Below are 27,674 nucleotides of genomic sequence, written 5' to 3'. Positions count from 1 at the left end.
CACATTAGACCAATATCCCATTTCTTACCCAGAGCTTTTGCCTACACCATGCTCTTTAACTGAAGAAATAATCAATAAAAACTATACAGTGTTTATAATGTAATGTAATCAAAATATGTAATAATAATGCAAGTAAACATTTAAAATGATATACATTTTTATTTGTCATTACTGTAGAATTGTTTGTCATTGTACTGTCTTTGGAAAGTAAATAACTTTGTTATCCTAAATAAACCAAAAATAAAAAGGACTAATTTCTGTAAGCAAAAATTCAACCTAAAAAGATATTAAACATCTTAAAGTGCATTTTTTTCCCCAGTTGAAAAAATGACTTCGGACGTAGTCTTTTTGTTTATAGTCATCATTTGATTACAGCATTTTTGCTTGTTCGTCCGTGTTATGGGCTCATATCGCCCATCCGATTTGAAGCTGAAATATTCCCACTATTGGAAAATCGGCTTTATAATCTTATTTTTACCTCCTAATTTGTGTTACTTTGTAACACTTCTCACTGGGGTGTCACAAAGCTCTCTGTACTGTGACTGTGTAGGCGGGGACGCCCCGCACTAGTGTCCGCTGAGACAAATATTGTAAATGTCTGAAAAGAGTGAAGTCACTCTGTTCAGCTATTTCTACTCTTAGATAAACGCGCTCAGGTGCTGAGAGCGATACACAAAGTAAGACCTCTTTCTTACGGTTTGAAGAACAGTTGAACAAACGTGAGGCTGAACAATTTTAATTGGCGAACATGACTGTTACTCAAATGGCGGTGACGACGGAGAAAGAAAAAAAAAACACCTCAGCCTCTTGTGGTTATTTACTGCACTAAATAAAACCTCAAGGTCGAGTCGATTTCTATTCATTGTGCAATCATAGATTACATTTTGGGGGAGATTTGGATCCTTTGATTTTTCAAAAGGATTTTTAGGCAATAGGGCCTGGCAAAAGTCTTTGCTCTCCGAATGATTTTCTAGTTTCTACTGTGAGTAACTCGCTGTCTAAAAGAACATTTACATTGACAAACAATGTAAAAAAACACTCCATAAATGTATTTTACCATTTTGGTCTGCTGTCAATCCATTCTGATGACTTGATGTCTGAAAGCACATGTGTTTATAGTTAAAAACAAAACAAAATAATGCACAATTCTGCACATCTCAGAAAAGAAATCTGCACATCTTACAAAGAGAGGAGTAGGATAAAGAACACATTTTCAATTGATCTGCTTCTTTACCGTGTTAGTATCCTTTCACTGAGTTTGCTGTAACAAGTCCTGATTTACATCTGCATTTTATTAAATCAGAATATCATGCAAATGTTTAATTCTGAGAGTTCAATTCAGACCAAGAGAGCAATGAAAAACTCAGGACATTATTCACTTGTTAACAGCATAAACCATTAGTTTACTATAAAAAACTTTTTTTTTACCATGTTTCACATTTTATGACACCATAAATTTGGTGTTTAAATTAGCTCTTAAACTATTACCATACATGTTATTTAAAAAAATACATTCTTGAAATACTTCACTCTGTGTGTAGTCAATGTATAGATTATAGGAGTTTCACTTTTTGAATAACTACTGGAATACAATTCCCTTCTAAAAATATTCTAATTGATTGAGATGCACCAGTATTAGGAATGAATATTGCTACATTTTAACTGATACTAGTACACAATCAGTACTTTAAAAACGGTGCAGGCGTGTAAATTAAAATTAAAGACTATTTTTTTAATCTAAAAAACCATTTACAAAAAATGCCTTTTTGTATTTATGAAATTTTTTGACATTCAAATTCAATAGACTAGTACTGGTAATGTAAATACTTCAATGATATACATAAAATAATTAATACATTAAAAATAAGGAATCAAATCCACAACAACCTATTTTAGTACATAATTATTGCAGTAAAATGTGCAAAAAATGTATTGCTTTTGTTGTAATGTTGATGCTCATAATGCCGAGGTTTTGTGAATGTAACCTCGCTTGTCGTAACTGTCATTGGTGTATAAAGAGGAAGTTGCAGTTTAATAAAGATGTGACATTCGCGAACGAGTCTTTTGGATGGCTCTTTCAAGTGAACAATGAGAACCGATTCGCAGTTGTAATTTGTTAGTTTGAGAGTCGTTCATTTATTAAAATGAGAATAAGAACCAGAATTAAAAGCTTTATTGGCTTTATTTGTTGAAGAAGTAATGACATCACTGAGTTAGTCGTCCCAGAAGGCTCTATTAATGTGAAAGTTATAATGCGCATGCGCTCATGCAGGCAGTTAACTTAGGGGAGTGTAATATACCCCTGAACCTACTTGAGCCTTTTCGCTGCTGTATTCGCAATTACAAAAATATATTAGCAACTGGCAAAGAAAACTAAATGAACAAAAGTCAAAGGAAACGTAGCGTTTGGATGCACTTCTGCGCAATAAGCGGGGGTGATGACAAGCAAGGTAAAGCGTTACATAGTGACGTCACTGTCAAAAAAAGGGATATGGCACCATCTTGTGGAATGTTTACAATGGAAAACAAAAATCCCAATTAGATTATCAATATTTCAAAATAATTCTCACCAACAGATAGATAGATAGTACTTTAATAGTGTCTATATTGGTGTAATGTATACATTTTGATTTATTGACAAAACTTTTATCTTATTACGGCCACGAGTGATTGTTTCCTTGATGAAAAAAACTTACTTAAAAAAAATATATACAAGAAGAGCCAATCATTTGAACGGCTCTTTTAAACGAATGGCTCCATAAGATCAGGATACCTTCAAAGAGCCATAAATCCCATCTCTAAAGTTTAGCTATTTATATTGAGGGCTGCTGTTGTGGCATATTAAGGTTGGCAATAAAATTTAAAAAACAAAACCGTCAGACTCTGTGCTTCTGTCAGGACGCTACATGGCTTACAAGATGTTACCTGTACAATATCACTGGCAAGCTCTTGTTGCATTCATTTAGCACTGAAATTGAAGCACCGATAGCTACTTACATTTTCTGTATATTTACTACCGTTTACGATGGCATCTGCGCCATTATGGATTATATTCCCATCCCTAACCATTACTTCTATTTATAAAATACTATAATTGCACAAGTTTTGGCGATTTATTTTGAATGTTAACTGTGTTTTTTGACAGAATATTATTAGTAGTGCAAATAAAAAAGTACTGTTGTCTTACTGCTCTGTTTCGTTGAGGATCTTGCAGCTGGATGCTGTTGATAAATTCTTGTCCTTTTTCTTCCAGCAAGAAACTGCATCTAGAATAAAAATAAGGTTGTTAACGCCAAGTAAAGGATAAATTATCATGTGTCGGGATTATTAATAATGCTGCTGTTACCCAGGGTAATTTTTGGCGTGTTCTTCCCATGGGTCTTCATCAGGCTGCCAGCCTTTTAATCCTCCACCACAACGAAAACACAACACCCTGTCTCCTGCCCCTGTACACACAGCATGTAAGACATTTAGGCACTAATTCAAAATACTGTGATACTAAAATGTAATACAATGATCTACCCGTGCTGTAGAAGCCAGCCCTTGCAAGCCTTGCATGATCTATGGGGTGCTGGATCTCTGCAAAGCTAGACAGCCTCTCTTCAGAACTCGCCATGAGCACACGAGTGCTCACTTGTGGTCTACTACTACTGCGGGTATCATCTGCCATACTTTCCTGGCATGGGATGTTACCCACATCATGGCCAAGAATGAAGAAGCAGTAGGGAAAATGCTTGGTGTGTTCTCCCCAGGGCGTGTCCCCCGTTTCCCAGCCGCCCAGCATGCCCCCGCAGCAAAAACACTGCACACGGTCGCCCTGGTTCAAGTAGTAGAGGCCGGCTTCAGCTAGGTCTCTAGGTATCACGGGAGCAGACGATGGCCAAGTTGAGAAGGTCTGACGCCTGGCCTCCTCTCTCCGCATGTGAGGGACCATCGGGTAAGTGGTCTCGTCAACAACCTCGCCTGTCCTTAATCGATACTCCATGTCTTCTGCCTCTTCGTTGTACCTTGATGTGCTGTAATCAGTGCGATGGGTGCAGCTGAGGAACTTGCATGATGGAGAAACCTATAAAACAGAGAAAATATGTTAAAGCGTAAGCTGAGTAGAACTGTGTCTCACAATTCTGTTACCTCCTTGTGCCTCTCGACAGGTGTGTCTCCCTTGCACCAGTTTTCCACAGTCGTCTCACAGCTGAAACAGCGGACACGGTCGGCATGGCCGGTGAAGTAGAAGCCGGCCCGGGCCAGTCGCTCCGCTGGCACCTGCGTGGCCACACTGGAGCCATGGAATGACCCCAGGCGGTTGTCCATCAGGGAGAAGTCAGCGGCGCGGTCCGTTTCCAATTCGCTGTCTTCTCTGAAGTCGGACATGATGGCAGCTGGCGGGAGATTGTGGAGTCAACTGAAGGAAAGAAGAAAGGTTAGAAAGTCCACAAAAAACACATGTTAGGTTAACCAGAGACTCTATAAATTGTATATAGATGTGTACCAGACAGGTGACACAACTAGTATATAAAAGCGTCAATAGTTATGTCAGAATTTGATGCTGCCCATGAGCTCTGTTGACTGTATCCAAGTATTAAAAATGTTGCTTCTATTTACAGTACCTGTCAATAAATTTAAAAAGACCTAATTCGAATCTAAACAATGAGCAACTGTGTTTATCCAGCCATCTATTTTCTACCGCTTGTACCTTACGGGGTCGCGGGGGGTGCTGGAGCCTATCTCAGCTGCACACGGGAGGTAGGCGGGGTACACCCTGGACAAGTCGCCACTATGGCCAATTTAGTGTTGCCAATCAACCTATCCCCAGGTGCTTGTCTTTGGAGGAAGCCGGAGTACCCGGGGGGAACCCACGCAGTCACAAGGAGAACATGCAAACTCCACACAGAAAGATCCCGAGCCCAAGATCGAACCAAAAACCTTCGTATTGTGAGGCACACGTACTAACCCCTGTTCCACCGTGCTGTCCAACTGTGTTTAAATTTGCAGTAAATATACGACAGATACCGAAGGTAAAATTGATTTAAAGTAAGCTTATGTGTGTAGTCTATTGTTGTTAAGAAGTTGTCACACTATCACACGGAGGTGTTTGTACATGACATACAAAGTATTGTATGTGGGATGGGCATGGGCAAGGCATGAATGCAGAGTACACACAGGTTCAGTACACACAGCAGATTCATTAATACTTTACTGGATCCTTTAGCTATCTAGGAAGTAGGAACACATCATGTCAACAATAATCAACTAAATATATATACTGTATATTCATATATGTAGTTAGTACGTACAACTACAGAATAATGGAGGCCTATTGCAGTTGTAGCTTGGAGGTTTTTTTTAATAAATAAAAACAAGAAATTAGCTCTGCTTGGTTACGGACTACTAGACTTTTGCATAGTTAATCACTGGATACAACGCAGACACTTTTCACTGCGTTAAATATTAGTAGTTCATATAAAATTAATGGATGGACATTATTTCTTTTTCTATGTCCTGCATTATTTACACATTAAAATTATGTTTGTTTCTTTTCATGAATTGCCTTTGCATGATATTTAACATTTTATAAAGAAAATGATATATTAAACCCAGCCCACGAAGTGAACAAAATATCAATGCTCGAATTGAATATGCTCGGTTTCTTCCTCCTCCTTTTCGAACACATGATACGTTAAATTGTGCAAGGGTGACTAACAAGCACGTTTGAAACAAACAAGTACAATCGATTAACAAGTGATCTTTGTACTTTCGTTGTATAAGAACAGATATGCGAGCTAAATTAAAGTTTGTGTAGATATCGTCAGGGTTATAGTTGCATTAAACGCTTTGATGTGTGGTATTTGAAAGCTACACACAGCATGTGTTTCACTAAGTCTTAATCTGATTGACACAACACTTAGCGACTTTTTGGTATAAGTAACCAAAACTACTCCCCTGTAACGAGTTACACAATAAATGGTTGTAAAACATAAAATCAGACATAAGGTCGTGTTTCTGAGCAGAGCCGAGCTGTAATATACCGGAAGGGCGAAGAAAGGAACGAAATGACATTCACCTTATCGGTTTCGAGCTAACTGAAACCATTCAGCTCGTTTAGCTATACTACATATTGTTTAGTATCACCGCTAAATTTTAAATACTTTTTCTTTTACCTTTAATGGTCCAGTACTTGACGCATTACATCCACAACTTTAAAGCTAGTAAGCCAGCACGCAGTGACATTGAAGTAGGTGTTTCCTCTGACGTTTCCTGTATCCCGGAAGTTGGTGATTGTGCGCAGTGAGGTCTGCGCATATCACGTGACCTCTTGAAAGAGAGTAAACGGAATAAAGACAAAAGAGCAAACTAAACTGTCGCTTTTAACGGCTTTGAAACGAAACAAGAGCATGGCCATGTTAGTTGAAAATGTATTAATGTTTTGCTAACCCTTTAACTGTTACTTATTAAAATGTATTTTGAAACGCCTTTTCATGTAGCTACAACCCTAAACTAACACCCTCCCCGGATTGCTAATAATCAAATGTAAACAATCAAATGCAGATACTTTTTCTTTTTCTTATGCCTTCTGATCTCTCTCTCTCTCTCTCTCTCTCTCTCTCTCTGTCCACTACTTGATGTCCATATCCCCCCCCTCCACACCCCTGATTGTAAATAATGTAAATAATTCAATGTGATTATCTTATGTGATGACTGTATTATGATGATAGTATATATGATAGTATATATCTGTATCATGAATCAATTTAAGTGGACCCCGACTTAAACAAGTTGAAAAACTTATTCGGGTGTTACCATTTAGTGGTCAATTGTACGGAATATGTACTTCACTGTGCAACCTACTAATAAAAGTCTCAATCAATCAATCAATGTCTCATTTTACCATAACAAAGGCGATAATAAAGCCTGCAACAAAATAGTACTGTATAATCAGAATTATTGGCCAAGTATGTTAACACACAATGAATTTGACTTGGTAGATTGTGCTCTCTTGGTTCAATGCAAGAAACAAAGAAAATCGCAACCACTAAAAGAGAAGAGAGCACAGTACAGCGGAGGCCATCCGCGGCACTAGTATTGCGGATGAAGAGACAGGGCTGCTGAGCTGGCGCTGAGCGTCGGGAGGGACAAGCTTCACAGTGTCTTGGCTGAATGAGCAGGCATCGGACACCTCGGTCTCCTTGGACGTATCCTCGCTCATCCATGCAGACTGGACACTGGACGAGAGTTGGTGGGCGGCCGAGGGTGGAGTCGGCTCTCTTGGTTGCTTTGTTGGGTCTGCTCCTGTCTCTTTTACCATGAATTGATTAACGTGGACCCCGACTTAAACAAGTTGAAAAACTTATTCTGGTGTGGTAAATTGTACGGAATGCTGGCATTAGCCAAAAAGCTCTCTCCCGGTTGCAGTTCATTAACGCGGCAGCACGACTTTTAACAGGGGCCAGGAAACGCCAGCATATAACCCCAATTCTTCAGAGTTTGCACTGGCTCCCTGTTTATTTTAGAATTGATTTTAAAAACTTGCTGTTTGTTTTTAAAGATATACATGGACTGGCACCTCAGTATATCTCGGACCTCATCCAAATTTACACTCCTGCGCGCGCTCCGAGGTCCGTGAGCCAACCTTCAGCTCCAGCTCGTGGTGCCCAAGACCAGACTTAAATCCAGGGGAGACAGGGCCTTCTCTGTGGTCGGCCCTAAGCTCTGGAACACTCTGCCCCTCCATGTTCAAACTTCTCCCACAGTGGAGTGTTTTAAGTCTCGTCATAAGACCCACTTTTATTCTTTGGCTTTTAACACTATGTGAGTTGTGTGGTCCTCTGTCCTCTGTGTTTTTTAAAAATATTGATTTTTCTATTTACTGTTTTAATTGGTTTTACCCTTTAAAATCGTTTTTAATCATATTTATTTTTATATTGGTTTTATATTTATTTATTTTTTGTTTTTATTCAGTCATTGGTGGAGCTAAGGATAATATTTGAATATTGTTTTTAATATTGTTGTGCAGCACTTTGGAAACATTTTTGTTGTTTAAATGTGCTATACAAATAAAGTGGATTGGATTGGAATATGTACTGCACTGCGCAATCTACTAATAAAAGTTTCAATCAATCAATCAATCAATCAATCTGGCCATGTTTTTTTTTCTCTCACCCACCCCGGTCCCCCTCCCCAGCGTTTACCTGTTTCTCACCTTTTTTGTTAAAAGTTATAGTTAAAGTACTAATGATTGTCACACACACACTAGGTGTGGTGAAATTATTCTCTGCATTTGACCCATCACCCTTGATCACCCCCTGGGAGATGAGGGGAGCAGTGGGCAGCAGCGGTGGCTGCGCCCGGGAATCATTTTTGGTGATTTAACCGTAAGGGACGCCGAAAGTTGGCAGACCCGTCAGCGATCCTGTTCTGTCTTCCTGTAATGTTTGTCTGATCTTGAATGGGATTTTGCTGAAAATCTTAATGTCCTCTCTGGGATTATTAATATATTTCTGTCTGATTGTTCAGTAGAGACGTTTTCAGCTATCCATTGCAAAACTACTATCCAGTTATTTTTAATGTCATGCTAGTTAAAGAACCTCTGCGGTGGAAGGGCGGCTCGGAACCAAATATCGGTAATATCTACACCAAGGATACTGGATAGTATCACTATTGATTCGACACAAGCACTATAAATTCAAAATGTTTTAGTACAGGCCTATGTTTATTTGGTAGAATATAAATTTCAATATTTACCATGAATTGATTAACGTGGACCCCGACTTAAACAAGTTGAAAAACTTATTCGGGTGTTACCATTTAGTGGTCAATTGTACGCAATATGTACTGTACTGTGCAATCTACTAATAAAAGTTTCAATCAATTAATGCTTTCTTGTTAATTTTGTTGCATCGTGCATACTGTCGTAGTGTTTACAAACACAGCACTGTTTGATCCTACTTATTTTCTGACACATGGAATAATAATATAATTCACAAGAAAAAATAATTGTCTTATTATATTGTCTTTGTAATGTTATATTTTTCACAAATAAGTTAGATATACCCTCCTTCCGCCCGAATGCAGCTGAGATAGGCTCCAGCACCCACCGCGACCGCGAAAGGACAAGCGGTGAAAAATGGACGGATGGATGAAGTTTGATATATTTTTTAATATTAAGCCCGTTGTTTTATTCTGATTCTAAAAATGATCAAGAAATTAAAGGCAAAATCATTCAAAGAGCTTGAAAATTTGTTAAATAAAATGATTTTTTATTGAGTACAGCTGCAAAATAAGCCACTGTGGGGTCAAAGAAAGTTGTGAGTGCCAGCCCTTTGATAAATGTGAGAAACATTATGTTTAGTAACTTGTAATGCGCAACGGTGGGTCGGCATTGTTTTTCTCTCATCGCCGTCTTTCCCAAAAGGAATCTACAATAAATGTATAAGTGATGTATAATGTTATATTATCCAATCATTTATTTATGCTTCACATTGCTTTCTGCATGTAAAACTATTAGTATTTTCTATATAATGTGTTGTGTTCATATTTGTGGATGTCTTTAACGGATTCATTGGAAGTACATTATTTCTTAAGGGAAAATAAATACGATTTTCGTACCATTCTGTCTTTGTTGGAGCTTTTGGAATGGATTACTGAGGTACTCCTGTAGTGTATAATTACAATTGTTTTATGATGGTGGCAGTTTGAGGCTGTAACAAATAAAGTTACATGATTTCAGATGTAAACAGAAACAAGTAAACACAATGCACACATTTTATTAGGTTTTGTGCAACAATTCAAACTTCACAGAAGATGGGCTGCAGTTCAGACCAGAATGTGTCAGTGTTTTGCCAACAATAATGCAGCTGGTGAGGAAGCTGAACACTTCCACTTCCTCTGCACACGGTCACATCTTACACCCGCCACTAGTCTTGTGACCAGTCATGTTCCGGCGAGAACCACACTTTAGGGTTTTGGTACCGCATCATCCTTCCACAATTCGACGAAGCATGTTGCCCAGACTACCCTTGGCTATCTGGAGAGGGGTTTTCTCCTCCTTGTTCTCAATGTAGATGCTGGCCCCGTGTTCCACCAACAACTTGGCCGCTTCGACGCGCTCCTCATCACATGCTAGGTGGCTGGTTTGACAAAAATGTAGTTGCAAATTCAAAAAAATCCTTGTCATTTTACACTTCCACGTATTTGACTTTAAAAGGGACATATTAGAATAAACTTGTTAATCGCTAGTACAGTATGCACCATATTACAGTATACACCAGACCTGGGCATTGTGCGGCCCGCGGGCCGCATCCGGCCCTTTGTACGTCCCTGTCCGGCCCGCGTGAGGCCAATTATAAATTACAAAATAAATTTTAAAAAGCATCTATTTCGAGTGTGCAATACAGTGTGCTGCTTTTGTTTTGAAAAGCGTTATTTGTATTACTTCCGTGTGGACGTATGCTCGTGCGCGCAGCGGCAATCTCAAATTACAAAATAAATTTAAAAAAACATCTTTGTCGTGCGTGCAATACAACTGTGCTGCTTTTATTTTGAAAAGTGTTATTGTGCGTATGTCCTGTGAGGGAAGGCGCACAGCGACTAAAAAGAGAAAAGTTGATGACGAATGGCGTGTTTTCAACAAGACAAGTAAAGGTAAAGCTGTGTGCTTATTTGTGGTACACACGTTGCTGTGTTTAAAGAATATAGTGTAACGACCTGCTGAAGTAGATGTTGTCTTCTTGAGTTGCGTAAATGAGGAGTGAGGAGACGTGCGTGTGGAAGGAACGAGATATGTTGAGCTGTGTTAGTATAGCTTGCTCAATAAAAGTTTAAAAAGAGCGTCAGACTTGATGTGCACTTCTTCTGGACGCTACAATTGGTGGCAGAAGTAAAACTTTGCGCATACTGCACTGTTTGTGTGCTACGTCATCGGGAGGTACGTGCCACGTGAGGAGCTCGCCGCAAAGAGAGAGAGAGAGAGAGAGAGAGAGAGAGAGAGAGAGAGACAGAGAGAGAGAGACAGAGAGAGAGAGAGAGAGAGAGAGAGAGTGTGTTTACAGGTGCAGCCACGCTGCTTGCCACGGGGGGAATTCCGCCCTCAATGAAGACTCCCAGGTTTGATGGCAAGGCGAACTGGGAGGCATTTCATCCCACTTGTGACATCAATTGTAGCGTCCAGAAGAAGTGCACACCAAGTCTGATGCACTTTTTAAACTTTTATTGAGCATGCTATACTAACACAGCTCAACTTATCTCGTTCTTTCCAAAAGGAAAACCAATCCTCACTCCTCATTTCCGCAACAGCAACGCTTCCTCCTTCTTCGCCAATCACCTTACAGGCGTGCTACGTTCACAATGTTTTCTTATCTGGTTAAATAAAGGTTTTACAACAAAGAGGATGCAGGATAAAGTGACAGAAATTGAAATTTTTGTATTGTAATATACATCAGGAAGTGTTGTGTAAGAAAGTGTTAAAAATAAAACCATCAAAAGCCATCTGCTTTTGTATAAAGATAAGTTAGGTTAAATGAAAATATTATTATTATTATTATCTATCTTACGGTATATCAAAAATAATTTGAGCAAAATTTAATTGAAATATTGTCAGTGTGGCCCCCCAGCAGTGCTCAGGTTGCTCATGCGGCCCCCGGTAAAAATTAATTGCCCACCCCTGGTATACACCAAATTAAGGCTTGCACAAAAGTTAAAGTAAGAAATGACCCAACAGAGTAATTTTAGTCATTTGTAGCAGGGCGTTCTAACCACAGGGCAGTACCAAGTAGTGGAGCAGTTATCGAGGAATAAATCGATTAGTTTGTTTGATTAATCAAGTAATCGGACAAAAAGCGCTTTATAGCCTCAATGCATACTTTAGGGAATTTAGTTTTTTTGCTTGACATATGTTTCTTTTTTTCTTTAAAAGTGCACATGATCTACATTAAAATTGCACTTTTAACATTATATGTGCAAATTTTTGAGACACTTGTGATTTAGGGCTATATAAATAAGCATTGATAGATTGAATTGTGCATACATACAAAAAAAACTAACATATTTGCCAACACACAGATCAGGGCCCCCACACATCACCGCTCTCATGTGCGTTCTATTGCAACAGCGTGTAGAAACTATGTAGACATATTTAAACTTCTGGGCACTCCAAGCGGTCCAGATGTGATACATTTTTATTAATTACTATCAAATGAATAATTGAAGAAACAGAAAATGTATCAAACCTTTTTTTCTAACTAAAAATCTATATAATCGGTGAATCATTGCAGCCCTTAAACCAATGGAAACTTTCACAAGCAAAAAATTAATATATATGTTTTTTTAAATAAAAATATCTAATATAATACATTTTGGAAATGGAGCCGTTTATTTAATGGAAACAATTTTACACAAATAAATGTATTTTACTCTGATGTCTCATTGGGGTTAAAGTTGGGCACGCACCAGCATGTCCCTTCTGTGCTAAAGTAGAGGGAAGTGGGTTGTTTTGTCTTTCAGCATTAAAATGAATTTAGGAAGTACCCAGAACATTCCACAATGCCAAGTCTCCACCTCATCGCAGGGCCAACACAGAGAGACAACATTCACACTCACATTCACACAAGAGGAACAATTTAGTGTTACCAATTAACCTATCTCCAGTTGCATGTCTTTGGAAGTGGAAGGAAGCCGGAGTACCCGGAGGGAATCCACGCAGTCTCGGGGAGAACATGCAAACTCCACACAGAAAGACACTGAGCCCAGGGATCGAACCCAGGAACTTTGTATTGTGAGGCACATCCACCGTGCTGCCCCAAATAAACAACTAGATACTTGAAATCGTTTTAAGTTGTGGGGCCTGAATCTATAATGTGTCTGTAATCTATGGAAGTTTAATGTTTTGAATGGAATTATGGAAATAAATAAACTTTTCCATGATATTACAATTTTTTGGAAAGGGTCTGTATATGTACTTTTTTCCCACTTACTGGTACTTTAAAGATGTTAAGAGGGTAAAAACACGCGGTGCCTGTCACCCACACACAACAAACAAAGCAGAATATGTCTCCTTTAAAGTTGAACAACTGTGGTGCTATGGCTGCATGTTGCTTCATACGTACAGTGCTGTGTTGCCCTGCGAGTCCTGGATGTTGGTCGAGGCACACTGTTTGAGAAGCAGCTGGATTAGGCGATAGTTTCCTTTTGCGGATGCTCGGTGAAGGGGAGTGGAATCAAGTTTGTCCATGACATTTGGGTCAGCTCCATTTTCAAGCAACAGCACAGCTATCTGTAAGAAAAAACAAGTACGACACGATCAACATATAAATAATCTACTTAAAGAAGAAAACATGTTTTCATTAAGTACTGCAAATCCAGTTTGAGTTTTTATTTAAATATTTATGTTCATCCTAAAGTATGATTTCGGATCAGAAACTTTAAATTTACTAATTAGTTAATGGTGGTGTAGTTCTAAGTGCATAAGAAAGTCACAACGTATAATGCTGCTCCGCCAAAATGATACTGATTTTGAATCATTTTCTTTTTATACAAGCAATTTCACAAAAAAAAAATCCTTTAGAATTAGTTTTCTTTTCAAAGTACCTTTAATGGGTTTAATTGGACAATTGACAGAATCTCAGAGGCTAATTAGCCAGCTGCTGTCCAATACAATTATACAGACAATAGTGTGGAAATAATATCAGGTATTGGACAGCTAACAATTTTAAGTCCACATGAAAGTCTTGATGTGAGCAAAAAACACCCTCACTAATTTCCAACACAAAGATACCTACAAGAATCCAAGCAAAAGTGTCAGAATACTTTCCTCCATAAAAAAAACAAAAAAAGACACACACACAACACAGGTTTTCGTCTCCTGGGTAGTGGGCCAAATCCGTCCCGGGGAGGTATTTCATCGAGCCATTTGAAAATGATCGTGTATCCGTCCCGCACAGTTAAATTCAGCAACATTGACACTATAGGCCACAGTGTATTAATGCATCGCACAAACCATTGTTACTAAAGGTGTCAGATTAACATCAAAAGTAAAAGTAATTTAACTTAGCGTGACTAAAAACAACAATACTTTAACTAATAAACCATGTCCGTACACAATGACACATTAAAGATGCATGATAATGCAGTCAAAAGTGATCATTTTAACACAGACATGGACAATTATTTTGACTCGGGGGCCACATTGTTTGGTAAAATTGCGTCTGGGGGCCTGTGTGTGTGTGTGTATATATATATATATATATATACTGTATATATATACACATACATATATATGTAAAATACTTAATTTTGAGGAACAGACAGCGTGCAGATGTACAATTTTTTCAGAAATGATTACTGTTGCGATATACTGTATGATGCTAATATTATTTTTTTAAACTCTTTATAACTTAGGTCCACCAGCTTTAAGTTGCAACTTTATGGTTTGTTACTTACATACAAAATGCTAAACAGTTTAGCACCATCTTATCTTGCTGATTGTATAATTTGTACCTTATGTTTCCGTCCGTTCAAAAAACACTGGCTTATTATTATTTATTAGTGACCCCCAGATCCCAAAACAAGTCTGCAGGCTCTGGAGCGTTTTCCACTCAGGCTCCAGTACTCTGGAATGCCACACCAGCAACAGTTAGGGATAATACCCCAGCAGAAGCATTACAACTCATTTATATATGCTAGTCTTTATATACACCTATTATCATACCAGTTCATCTGCTCTGTCCCCCTTCTCCTGCCTTAAGAAAGTAGCAGGTGGTCAAGGTTAAATTCTGGAGAGGGACCAGTTTGGAGAAGGTGCTAGCTGACCAGAATTGAGACCCAAGATTGACCACTCATTGGACCACTCTTCTATGCCGAGCTATAGATATCTCTGCATAGCTGACTGGCTGAAGCTGGAAGAAGATAACCCCCCATCCCCATGACGATCTGCTGGTTTCCCGACAGACTGGACTCCCACTTCATCTAACAAATTAACAACTAATTAATTTACCAATATTAATTTAACAATTCAATACCTGTTCCCACTTGACAACCATTACAGCTGGTGTTAGAATAATTATAAATGTTAGAATAATTATGTATATATTATCACACTAACTTATGCTTAAAGTCCGTTGCTTTAGTTATTTAGCTATTGTGTTCAAGTTGGACTTTTCTAATCTGTGCAAGGACAAAGACTTCTTGTCTGAGGGGTGGCCTCAGTTGAGATGTTATCTTTGTTTTAGCCCGCTAACAGCCAAGGACTTCAACGACCTCAACGAAGACAAGATGACAGCACGCAGACGAAGCAGAGACTTCAAGGACCTCAACGAAGATAAGATGACAACACGCAGACGAAGCGGGGACAAGGCGAAATCACAAGGCCCCCAGCACATTCCGTCACATATCGTGCGTCCTGGACCTGCTTTGCATAATATACGTGACCACTCCTTTTAGAGGCGGCCTTAGTATTGTTGACTGTGGAACTCCTGAATAAATAGAGGGACGCAAGAGCTGAACCTTAGAGCGTAGGGCGAGACTGTGACTAAGTGTGCAGCTCCATGCTTTCTCCTCATGAGCTAAATTGAACTCTGTCTCTGCATGATTCCTTGCTTTCTGTCTGATTAATAGATGTCATCAGTGTTTGAACCTGACACTGGTCAACCTGAAAAGGGGGTCCCTACATATGCAATCCTATCTCACGGTTTTCTTCTTTTTTCTCATCTGGGTTTTTTTTTAGTTTTTCCTTGCCCAAATGTGGGTTTAGAACTAAAGCTGAGTTTGTGAAGCTCTTTGAGGCATTCATGATTAAGGGCTATACAAATAAAATTGTATTTATTGATAAATGGTACATGTCCTTTTATTGTGAAAACCTCTTAAACTAAAGCTAAAAGATGAGAGACACTATTCATTCTGGATCCATTTTGTGTTGCTCTGAATGTGTATACCGGTATTACAGAAATGCAACAATAGCAGTCTGTCAGTGTCAGAAGCATTTGACACAGTCAGCATCTATCAGACCATTGTTTGGTGGCCACCTCCCAAAGCTGCAGTTTGGGGTGACTCAACAATCACAACCAATCATGTACTCAATTCCTGGGAAACCTAAAGTGAATTGCTTACCTGCTCCGCACTGAACAACAAAATGAAAGGTCTAATTAGCGAGACGACACACTATCTGGATAACTATGTGAAATCAACATTGAAGAAAATAGTTTTGCAAACCCACTATTACTACTACTAACCACAACAATTGCCAAAAATATATATTTTTTAAAGATTTATGCGGAAATAAAGTGTGTGGTGCAACTCCTGATTTATACAGTGATTAGGACGAGTGCTAGTATACTAGAACTGCAGGATTCTGTAAAAACATACAGATTTTCGGTTTTCAAACTGAGTTTAAAATTCTCTAGAATTTTTTTTTTCCCCACACGTGCACACAAATCATGTTCTTACTTTTCAAAGAAATCACACTTTTTTTTTAAACAATATTTTTCGACTCGTCATTGTCTGTTTTCGCCTTATAGAAATTTCCAATGATCTATCTAAATACCTTCATGGGAAGTCCCGGAAGGTCCACTGACGGGGGACTTTTAAAAATTAGAATAGAAAGCAGTCTCACGATACCAGAAAATCAATTCTAGAGTTTAAGATTCTCTTTTCACCCGTGCACACACATAATGTTCTTACTTTTCAAAGAAATAACACTTTTTTTAAACAATATTTTTGGAATAGTCATTGTCTTTGTCTGCCTTTTAGAATCTTCCAATGATCTATTTAAAGACCTTCATGGGAAGTCCCTGAAGGTCCACTGACAGGGGGACTTTTTTTTATTAGAATACAAAGTAGTCTCACGATACCAGAATCTCAGAAGTCAATACCGATACTGGTGGATTACCATGATTCTAAATACTTATTTGATACCTTACCTGTTTCGGCTTGTTTGCTGCTTTTAAATGTGAAATAATATGAAACGTGAAGGTAAAAAGACCGAACCCATGTACTTTTAAATCAACTACTTTATTGAAAACTATCAAGTATGTAAGATCGTTGTGCTTCAACATATTTTGGCACAGGATTTAAATTGCGGTAGCAGCTTCCAAGAGGGAACTAATAGGGTTGGCTATTGGCAAGGACTTCAAGATACAATACGTATCCCCATACTTGAATCATTATACAACACAGTATTGGGATCTTGTAACACAACAATATATTGCGATATACTACATACTGTAGTTCACTGAAATGCATTCACTGAAAGCAGCTTAAAAGTCATGCAACTGTGGTTCGTATAGGCATTAGCTGTAGCAGTTGTAATACACTTTTTCACCACAAACAGAAGACCTCTGGCGCTTAAAGGGAAGTGCACTTTTTTGGGGGAATTTTGCCTATCTTTCACAATCATTACAAAATATATTACGACTGAGGGATTTTTTTTAATGCATTCTAATTTAATTACATGTAAATAAAAGCCAATGGGAGGTCTACTATTTTGCCCATGAAATCCAATAAATAACCATTCAAAAACCGCCAACAATACTCCATTTATATTTTGTGACTTGAATATTAACCAAGTATGAGTGATGTTGTTATTATAAGCGCTAACGCAGACATACTATTTTCAGCGGCAACGTGATCACTACCGTGTGTGCCTATGGTTACATCTTTGAGTGGTCTAATGCTTTCTTGCTGCCTTTCTCCATGGAAGTTTATTGTAGATCATAAATCATGCATCTCACCTGGACAGCCAAAGTCTGAGGAGTTAATCCGACAAGTTTGAAATCTTTGACAGCCATTCAGGGTCCAAAAATGGCGAGAAAGACACGAAAAGTCGTTTGCGTGATGCGCTTTTTAAATTAATGCGCCGCGTATGCTTAAAATGATCAAAATTAAGGCTGAAACGACGCGTCAACGTAGTCGACGTCATCGGTTACGTTACGTAAATACGTCGACGCGTCGCATATTTACGTCACACTACCGTCATGGCGGAGCGCAAAGCAGACTGTGCGAGCGAGGGGAAAAACGCACGCCAAAAGTCGTCAAAAGTGTGGGAGTATTTCAATACACAGCCTAATAATGTTGTTGTATGCACACTGTGTCGAGCGGAAATGGCCTATCATAGCAGCACAACGGCTATGAACGAACATTTGAAAAGAAAACCATCAACCATCAACTAGTCAATCGTCCGCGTTAGCATACGTTGTCATCATTACACAAAAACATGAATGTGTCATTTGTATCTGCTAGGGGTGTAACGGTATGTGTTTTGTATTGAACCGTTTCGGTACGGGGCTTTCGGTTCGGTACGGGGGTGTACCGAAACAGTTTCTAAGATAAAGCTAACTTTAGCTGCTAAAGTCTTAACAAGTTGCTTTGCTCCTCTGCCTCTGTCTCAGCACGCAGCATTGTCCCACCCATACAACCATCTGATTGGTACACACGAAACATTGTCCCACCCACACAACCATCTGATTGGTACACACGAAGCATTATCAGCCAATCAGCAGTGTGTATTCAGAGCGCATGTAGTCAGCGCTTCAGCGTGGAGCAGATAGGTGTTTAGCAGGTGAGCATCAGGCAGCGGACTCTCCCCAAATGATAATAAACACCTCCCAGTCAACTACTAGTAACATCACTATGAGCCCGTTGACCTACTAGAAACTTAAACTGCAGCTCAGCTCGCTCGCAGTCCTGGTTTGAGGTGAAGGCTAATTACCTCTCAGTTCCAGCCACACCGACCCCTTCTGAGCGCCTATTTTCAGCTGCTGGGAATATTGTAAACAAGAAAAGAAGCAAAGCAAGTAGACATGCTAACCTTTCTTCATTACAACTGTTAGTCACTCACTGGAATGAGTAGAATTGGTTATTGTGTACTGTGTTGGACTGGATGTTTATTTTGCACATTTTAAAAGCAATACTTAATGTTTACAGTGCTCCAGAATATTTAGATTGGCACTTTTTTGTATTGGATGTTTATCTTTATTTTTGCACATTTGAGCAAATAAGCAATACTTTCACTTTTCTTGAAATGTTTACACTGTTGTTACAGAATATTTCGTTTTGCACTTTTTTGTATTGGATGTTTATCTTTATTTTTGCACATTTTAAAGCAAAATAAGCAATACTTTTACTTTTGAAATGCTTATACTATTGCAGAATATTAAGATTTGCACTGGATGTTTACTTTTATATTTGCACATTAAAAAGCAAATAAGCTACTTTTAATTTTGTTAAATGTTAAAAGTTTTAAATGTTTACATTGTTACAGAATATTTTGTCATGTTGTTGTCAATGTTGACTGAGTGGCCATACTTTTTTTTTTGTAAATAAAAGCCATGCCTTTTGAAAAAACTGGCCTACTTTTATTTTTTCATCTTCATTTTAAATAAAATAAAATAAAAAAAAATCGGTAAAAGGAAAAATAATCTATAGATGAATCGAAAAAATAATCTATAGATTAACCGATTAATCGAAAAAAAAAAAAATCTATAGATTAATCGATAGAAAAATAATCGTTAGCTGCAGCCTTAATCAAAATACGTAAATATTAAATGTAATTAAAAATATGCCCATTACTACATTACATATATACTTACATCATGTACATAAAACCTCAATGGATGTGTTTGGATATTTAAGGGGAACTGCAGCTTATCGTTCATAATCATTATGAGAGACAAGAAGGTTTTTTTTTTTTTTTTTGCAGTCTAACATGTAAAAATTGTCTCGTTCTAGGTAGCTAGCAATGCAGCTAATGGGAGAGATCAATTCTACCTCTAAATTACTTTAAAAATGCATTTAAAAACCATCACCAATACTTAATTTACGTCCTGTAACCTGTATAATAAACAAAGAGCAAACACTGAGGAATACTTTTACTATTGTAATAACACATTGACGTGCTTCGGTATTAGCCGTAAAAACTAACTACAGCAAGAGATAAGCTAGTTTCTACGACAACTCTAAACGTGTTTGAGTTTGTAATGCACAACACAATGAGAGAGGACACCAATCTGTACTGACTGAAAAACATGAACAATCATATTATAGTATCTGAGTATTATCCCATATTTCATGTTTTGTTTGTACACAGCTAGCCAAATGTCATGATACACGCATGATGTGCTGCGTGTATTATGATCAATATGAAGTGTGATTTACTTGATGGACAATTGTCTCTTTAGACCAGCTGGTTGAGGAAGTTTTTTCTGGTTTATTTAGGGTAAGCGCGCCATTTATGTGGGAATAGCTTGTCTCCATATTCCACAACTGCAACTTTCACCTCACTCTATCGGCTTCCATCTGCTCCAACGTTTCACCCTCTTCTTCGTGCTCGCTTATAGAAGCAGCAATTCATCTTCTGTTCATTCAGGTAAAAAACAAACAAGGTTGTGAATCCTCATTTGTCCAAAAATAGTCATCTACATTGTTTGTTTGTAAGTCTGCCATGATTAGAACACACACAAGCGTTTTGTAACTGGAAGTATGACCCAGCAGAATTGGTCACATTTTCAGTAGACCCATAATAAATTCATTAAAAAAATAAACTTCATTAATGTTTTTTGTGACAAACAAGTATGTGCTCCAATCACTCTACCACAAAAAAATAAGAGTTGTAGAAATTATTGGAAACTCAAGACAGCCATGACATTATGTCCTTCACAAGAAAAGGTGAGGCCTTTAATCCCAGGAACACCACATCTACCGTCAAGCATGGTGGTGGTGGTAGTATTATGCTCTGGGCCTGTTTTGCTGCCAATGGAACTAGTGCTTTACAGAGACTAAATGGGACAATGAAAAAGGAGGATTACCTCCAAATTCTTCAGGACAACCTAAAATCATCAGCCCGGAGGTTGGGTCTGGGGCGCAGTTGGGTGTTCCAACAGGACAATGACCTCAAAAAACGTCAAAAGTGGTAAAGGAATGGCTAAATCAGGCTAGAATTAAGGTTTTAGAATGGCCTTCCCAAAGTCCTGACTTAAACCCCATTGAGAACATGTGGACAATGCTGAAGAAACAAGTCCATGTGAGAAAACCAACAAATTTAGCTGAACTGCACCAATTTTGTCAAGAGGAGTGATCAAAAATTCAACCAGAAGCTTTCAGAAGCTTGTGGATGGCTACCAAAAACGCCTTATTGCAGTGAAACTTGCCAAGGGACATGTAACCAAATATTAACATTGCTGTATGCACACTTTTGACTCAGCAGATTTGGTCACATTTTCAGTAGACCCATAATAAATTCATAAAAGAACCAAACTTCATGAATGTTTTTTGTGTCACATAAGTATGTGCTCCAATCACTCTATCACAAAAAAATTAAAGTTGTAGAAATTATTGGAAACTCAAGACAGCCATGACATTATGTTCTTTACAAGTGTATGTAAACTTTTGACCACGACTGTATATGTACAGTATATATTCATATTATATTAATGTTATACACATACATGATACACATCACACATACGAACGTATTGATACAGTTCTGAAGTACGTGTACTTATGTAGACATTAAATATATGTGTAATGTAATTAAATGAGCATCTAAATGAACTTCATATCAAAATCACTACACTAACTTCAGTTGTTTTTTTTATCAATATTTATAACAATTGTGTGTCCGGCACACAGCAGAGCGTTGATTGTAACGTAACAACAATCATTTGTACCAAAATAACACTTCAGTTTGCATTGATTAAAGCAAGTTATAACAGGCTCAACAACAACACATAACTTCAACTACTTCAACACTCCCCCCACATCAGACCATGACAATACAATATGAAGTATAAACGATAAAACATTGAACATTAAGTATGTGAAAGTTCAACTCCTACCTGGTTTCTTTCCCTGACAACCTCCTTAAAGTTCTGACAAACATGCAGAAGTGTGGATAGAATGTTTTGCATATCAACCATCATGCACTGTAATAGATAATAATGTATAATTTAAAATTATATATACATGTTTTATAATGTCCACAAAGTTCAATGAGCAGGAGATGTGACCGTGTGTTGACTTTATTTGTTGGTTATAGGTCATTTACACCATGAGTGAGGAAAGTGGTTTGGATCGGGTAATATAAATTGATGCTGTGCTCAAAAGACTTTCAAATAAAATAATGGTCATTGACCATCAATTCTAACTTTGCCCACAAAATGGCGGCTATATCATTCCAACTCAATCCACATGGGGACTAAGTTTAGGCACATGCCGTGGTCCAATCTTCTTGTTAAACTTTTGATGTCACGCGGGCCACACGTGCCTTATTTTGGACACACCGATCTAAAGATTCACAGCTGATTATTATCGATTGAGGTGGCTACTACTGGGGCAACCGAAACCCTCACTTGTCAAACCTCATATCCGGTCGCATCGGTATAGCGTTTACTCCTAGTACTTGGGAATTATGGTACTGAAAAAAGGCAAGTATCAATGTATTTTTTGCGTGTTAGTGTCGAAATATTGGTATTTTTGATTGGTATCACTGACCAGGGCAAGTTGTCTCTGCTGTCTTGGCCAGTGAGGCCAGCTGGCAATCATTCAATCCTTCATCAGCTCGCAGGAGAAACGATCGCATTAATTCATTGACTTTTTTTGCGATTGTTTGCAATGCAGCTCCTTCAGTCGATCGTCAAAAAAAAGATTCTTGTCATTAAAACAAAAGTGTAAATGGAGCTTTTTGTACATTCCTACTCGAAACTTTGGTCTTTGAAATGGAAACGTTTGTGGAAAAACAATTAAGATTGAGTGATACAATTCAGACAGTTGTAGCTTTACCTCGTATTTGTCCTTGGAGGCAGCATAATGGAGGGGAGTGCATCCATTCTGATTGACAGAGTTCAGCTGAGCCCCTTTGGAGATGAGTGCTCTTACAATGTCCTCTCTACCTGCAGAAGCTGCAATGTGAAGAGGGGTCCATAAAGCCTGGAAATAACATGTGGCAATGATCATGACCATGATAAACATGTTACATAAAATCAAAGCTGTGATAAATAAACTATCCATCCATCCATTTTCTATCACTTGTCACTCTCGGGGTCGCAGGGGTTTGGAGCCTATCCCAGCTGCACTGCAGTGGAAGGGCCTCTTTAATAGCTACTGCTGTGTTTCTATATTTCTATTGGCTTAGAGCAACTGATATTCGCATTACTGTTGTTCTACTGCAGTCCCCTGCTAGCCATGCATTTTCCAAACCGATTGTCCTCATTACAGTCACAGGTAAGCTGGAGCCTATACCAGCTGACTTCAGACAAAAGGTGTGTAGGCCTTTCTATCACAGGATATAAAAACAACTATTCACACTCACATATATGGACAATTAAGAGCAGTGGTGCTCGAGTGGCTCCCAGGAGCCAAATTGAACCCACCGAGTAGTTTTGCCAAAGGGTGGTTACAGAGAACAAAGAAATGGGATAAAACTACTATGGTATGAAAAGGAGTAAGACCAATTAAGCTTTGCTTCTTCCTACTCCTTTTCAGACATGCTGTAATGAAACAACTGGAAATATGTGATGCATTGCATTGTAATTGTATTGTATGCATGTTCAAAATAAACTGAACTGAACTGTCTATATGTGTGGTGTGTGCATGTCAATGTGCGCGTGCACATCCATATAGCAGCGTATTAACGATTGCCCTTGAAAATATGGCTTTACCGCAGTTTGCACTTTGGCAAGCTTGCCTCTTCAATTTGGTATTAAATAATATGCATATATAAATCATTGCTATCACAGATTACAGCTGTTTAAGTAAACGTAAACACAGAACACTCTGAGACAGAGGCGTGGCTCAGTTGATAGAGCGGCCGTGCAAGCAATTTGAGGGTTCCAGGTTCCATCCCCACTTCTGCCATCCTAGCCACTGCCGTTGCGCCCAGTGCCACCCACACTGGTTTAAATGTAACGTATATAATGGGTTTCACTGTGCAAAGCGCTCTGAGTCACTAGAGAAAAGCGCTATATACATATAATTAATTTCACTTCACACATAGTTGTAAAAAATAACAAAAAGACAACTGACGTTAGAGTAATATTTCTGATATCAAATGTATTTAGATGCTTTTTAAATTACATTACACATATATTTTATATATATATACATATACATATATATATACATATACATATGTACATATACATATATATATATATATATATATATATATATATAAATATATATGTATGTATGTATGTATAAATGTATCACATGTACACATATAGGCTATATAGTAGATATGTGTGTATACATATTGTTACATTACATGCAGTCGGCTTTCAGCCCCCGGCCAAGTTGTTTAAGTCCAATGCGGCCCCCGAGTCAAAAAATTTGGACACCCCTGCCTTAGAAGGTAAAAGTTGTGGTACCCCTGATTTAGAGTCTCCAATTAACATGACATAACAGGCGCCTGCTAGCTAGATCAAATGTTATTTCAGTTGTACAGTGCATCTGGAAAGTTTTTACAGCGCTTCACTTGTTCCACATTTTGTTTTGTTACAGCCTAATTCCAAAATGGAATAAATAATTTTTTGTCCTCAAAACTCTACACACAATGTTAACTTTTTTTTTTTAGAGAGATTTTTGTAAATTCACTAAAAATAGAAAAAATAAGACATCACGTTTACCTAAGTATTTACAGCCTTTGTGCAATACTTTGTTGATGCATCTTTAGCAGCAATTACAGCCTCAAGTCTTTTTGAATACGATACCACAAACTTGCCACACCTATCTTTGGGCAGTTTTTCTCATTCCTCTTTGCAGCACCTCTCAAGCTCCATAACGTTGTATGGAAAGCATTGATGCACAGCCATTTTCAGATCTCTTCTGACATGTCGGATTCAAGTCTGGGCTCTGGCTGGGCCACTCTAGAACATTTACGGCGTTGTCCTGAAGCCATTCCATTGGTTTTGGGTTAAGGTTTGTTGTCCTGCTGAAAGATGAACCATCGCCCCGGTCTGTGTTCAAAAGTGCTATAAGACAGGCTTTCATCAAGGATGTCTCTGTACATTGCTGCATTCATCTTTCCCTCTATCTAGACTAGTCTCCCAGTTCCTGCTTGTGATAAACATCCCTACAGCATAATGCTGCCACCACCAGGCTTCACTGTATGGATGGTATTGGCCTGGCGATGAGCGGTGCCTGGTTTCCTCCAAACATGACGCCTGGTATTCACTCCAAATAATTCAAATTTGTCTCATCAGACCAGAGAATGTTTTTTTCTCATGGTCTGAGAGTCTTTCAGGTGCATTTGGGCAAACTACAGACGGGCTGCCATGTGCTTTTTATTAAGGAATGGCTTCCGTCTGGTCACTCTAAGGCCTGATTGGGTTGGATTACTGAAGAAATGTTTGTCCTTCCGGAAGGTTCTCCTCTCTCCAAAGAGGCATGCTTTAGCACTGACATAGAGACCATCAGGTTCTTGGTAACCTCCCTGACTAGGGCCCTTCTCCCTCGATCGTTCAGTGTAGATGGCCGATCAGCTCTCGGAAGAGTCCTGGTGGTTCCAAACTTCTTCCATTTGCGAATGACGAAGGCCACCGTGCTCATTGGGAACTTCAAGGTAGCTGATATGTGTTGTCCTCTTCCCCAGATTTGTGCTTTGAGGCAATCCTGTCATGGAGGTCTAGAAAAAATTCCTCCGACATCATGCTTGGTTTGTCTCACACTTGCTCTGTCAAGTGTGAGACTTTACATTTACACAGGTGTGTGTCTTTCCATATAATGTCCAAACAACTGAATTGATCACAGGTGCACTCCAATTAAGCTGTAGGAACATCTCAAGGATGATCAATTGAAACAGGATGCCCCTGGTCTCACTTTTGACCTTCATGACAAATGCTGTGGCTACTTGTGTACATGTGATTTCTTATTTTTAGTAGATTTGCAAAAAGCTCTAAATAAATATTCATTATGGGGTATTGTGTGTAGAACTTTGAGGACAAAATGTATGTATTCAATATTGGAATAAGGCTGTAACATAAAAAGTGAAGCTCTGTGAATACTTTCCGGATGCACTGTATATTTTTGTAATCAAATATATGTCAGGGGTGTACAGAACAAACTTTGCTTTAAAATCAAAGGATGTCTAGGCATTTTAATACTTTTTTTTTTAAAGCATAATAAAGACATAATCCATATTTTTAGAGACAAAACGTTGTGCAGTTTCTTTGATGTGCCAAACAAATCATTATTAGTCTTAGTAGTAACAAACTTTTTCCTATTGGATTACGACTTTCTGTTCTTATTTTGCAGTTTTACTTGGCTTTTTTTCAGTTTTTCATTGATTGCTTTGCTTAGTTTTAGTTATTCAAATGTGCTCCAGAGCAATAATAACTGAGCTTTAGTGTTAAGAGCTTAGTATTATAAATTACTGGTTAACACCCTGACAAGAAAAGCAAGTGCAAAAACCTACAGAGCAACTGTCTAACATTCATTCCTAAAATCAAATAACTTTTGCACTAGAGGTTTATCAAATTCATGTTTTCATGTTCGTATCCAACGCAGCTGTACTGAACCGAAAGCTCCCTATCGCTTTACAATGTGTTGTCTATTTGTGCTGTTTAGTGTATGTACAATACATTTGGTATTAGACTGTAGTTTTAGTTGGTACAATACTAGGTAAATGGTTGGGGCCTCAAATATACAAGAGCAATGATTCTCAAACTGTGGTATGTGTATTACTAGTGGTGCTCGGGCTCCATCTAGTGGTATGCCAAAAAAAACCACTTGATTAAAGTACAATGTTTTAATTTTCCTATGTTCAAACACAGTGTTACTGTTCAAACTGTTTGTAATGTTACAGTGGCCAAACATATTCAATATTATTTGTTAAATAAAACATCTGCATTTTTAATGAATACTTAGGCCTACTACGCTACTGTATTTCAATGTTGGTCATTATGGTGTTACTTGGAGAGCCAAGTTTTTCTGAGGTGGTACTTTGTGAAAAGTTTGACTACCGTAGCAGAGGATACTATTGTTTAGTATATATAAATGTGTTGCAACCTGTTACCATTATTGTCATTACAGTAAGTTAGCATGAGTGTTTTACTGTGTTATGATCCATACATCATCTTGCAGGTTGACTTCAACTCCTAGGTCAAGTAGAAAGGAAACAATGTCGGTATGTCCAGCCGAACATGCCCAATGCAGTGCAGTTCTGTGATCCTGAAATCATGTTTAATAATATACATTCATAATAATGAGCACAGGGTTTAGCAGTGTTATTGTCATGTCAACAAAACAACTTGCTGTGTCATGAATTCTTACCTGGTCCGTTTTGCAAGCAAGAGTTTTGTCTGACAATATGGACTGTTTTAACTTCTCAAAGTGGCCCATGTAAGCTAAATTACAAACATCTACGTTTGACACGGAGCCCTCCATTCTTTAAAAAAACCTGTCAAATAATATTATAAACAATAGAATAAGAGCATATGCGTTGCGTGCTGGATTTGAACTGTAGCAGCAATGACTCAGGAAATATTTATTGTACTTCCGCCTTGTATATTTCGCCTCGTTTGAACTTTTCACAACAAAACATCCCGCGTAAAATCTCAACGCTGCGACATTGAAATGCTTTATATTTTTGGTCTATTTTTTTTATATATTTTTTTAAGTAATATTTAAATGTAAACAACTGTATGGAACCACCAGAGCACCCATCTAAATTGCAAATATCACACAGTTGTTTTATTTTG

General features: G+C 38.2%; 2 protein-coding genes across 3 annotated transcripts in view; both read right to left on the bottom strand.

Annotated features, from left to right (window-relative positions):
- The window catches only part of LOC133648932 (E3 ubiquitin-protein ligase XIAP-like), an 8,251-nt gene extending 1,954 nt beyond the window's left edge, over positions 1–6,297 (bottom strand). Inside the window, exons 1-6 of one of the 2 annotated variants that reach the window (XM_062045485.1) lie at positions 6,159–6,297; positions 4,132–4,402; positions 3,523–4,066; positions 3,347–3,446; positions 3,188–3,266; positions 1,058–1,097 (exon numbers count right to left, since the gene is read on the bottom strand). In XM_062045485.1, the coding sequence (XP_061901469.1) occupies positions 1,058–1,097; positions 3,188–3,266; positions 3,347–3,446; positions 3,523–4,066; positions 4,132–4,371 (1,003 nt within the window). In that variant the 5' untranslated portion in view covers positions 4,372–4,402; positions 6,159–6,297. The other variant, XM_062045486.1, reaches the window with a different exon arrangement.
- A 3,448-nt stretch (positions 6,298–9,745) lies between these two features.
- Positions 9,746–27,462, bottom strand: LOC133647953 (26S proteasome non-ATPase regulatory subunit 10-like). The gene is made up of 5 exons (XM_062043712.1): positions 27,247–27,462; positions 27,046–27,144; positions 22,759–22,905; positions 13,098–13,264; positions 9,746–10,124 (listed from the first exon to the last, which is right to left on the bottom strand). Exons 1-5 carry the CDS (start codon positions 27,358–27,360, stop codon positions 9,971–9,973), a joined length of 681 nt encoding a protein of 226 aa, XP_061899696.1. The 5' UTR covers positions 27,361–27,462; the 3' UTR covers positions 9,746–9,970.
- Positions 27,463–27,674: the final 212 nt, after the last annotated feature.

This window comes from Entelurus aequoreus, linkage group LG04 (genome assembly GCF_033978785.1).
Source record: "Entelurus aequoreus isolate RoL-2023_Sb linkage group LG04, RoL_Eaeq_v1.1, whole genome shotgun sequence".
Taxonomy (NCBI): Eukaryota; Metazoa; Chordata; class Actinopteri; order Syngnathiformes; family Syngnathidae; genus Entelurus; species Entelurus aequoreus.
This window is presented reverse-complemented; position numbering and strand designations above follow the sequence as displayed.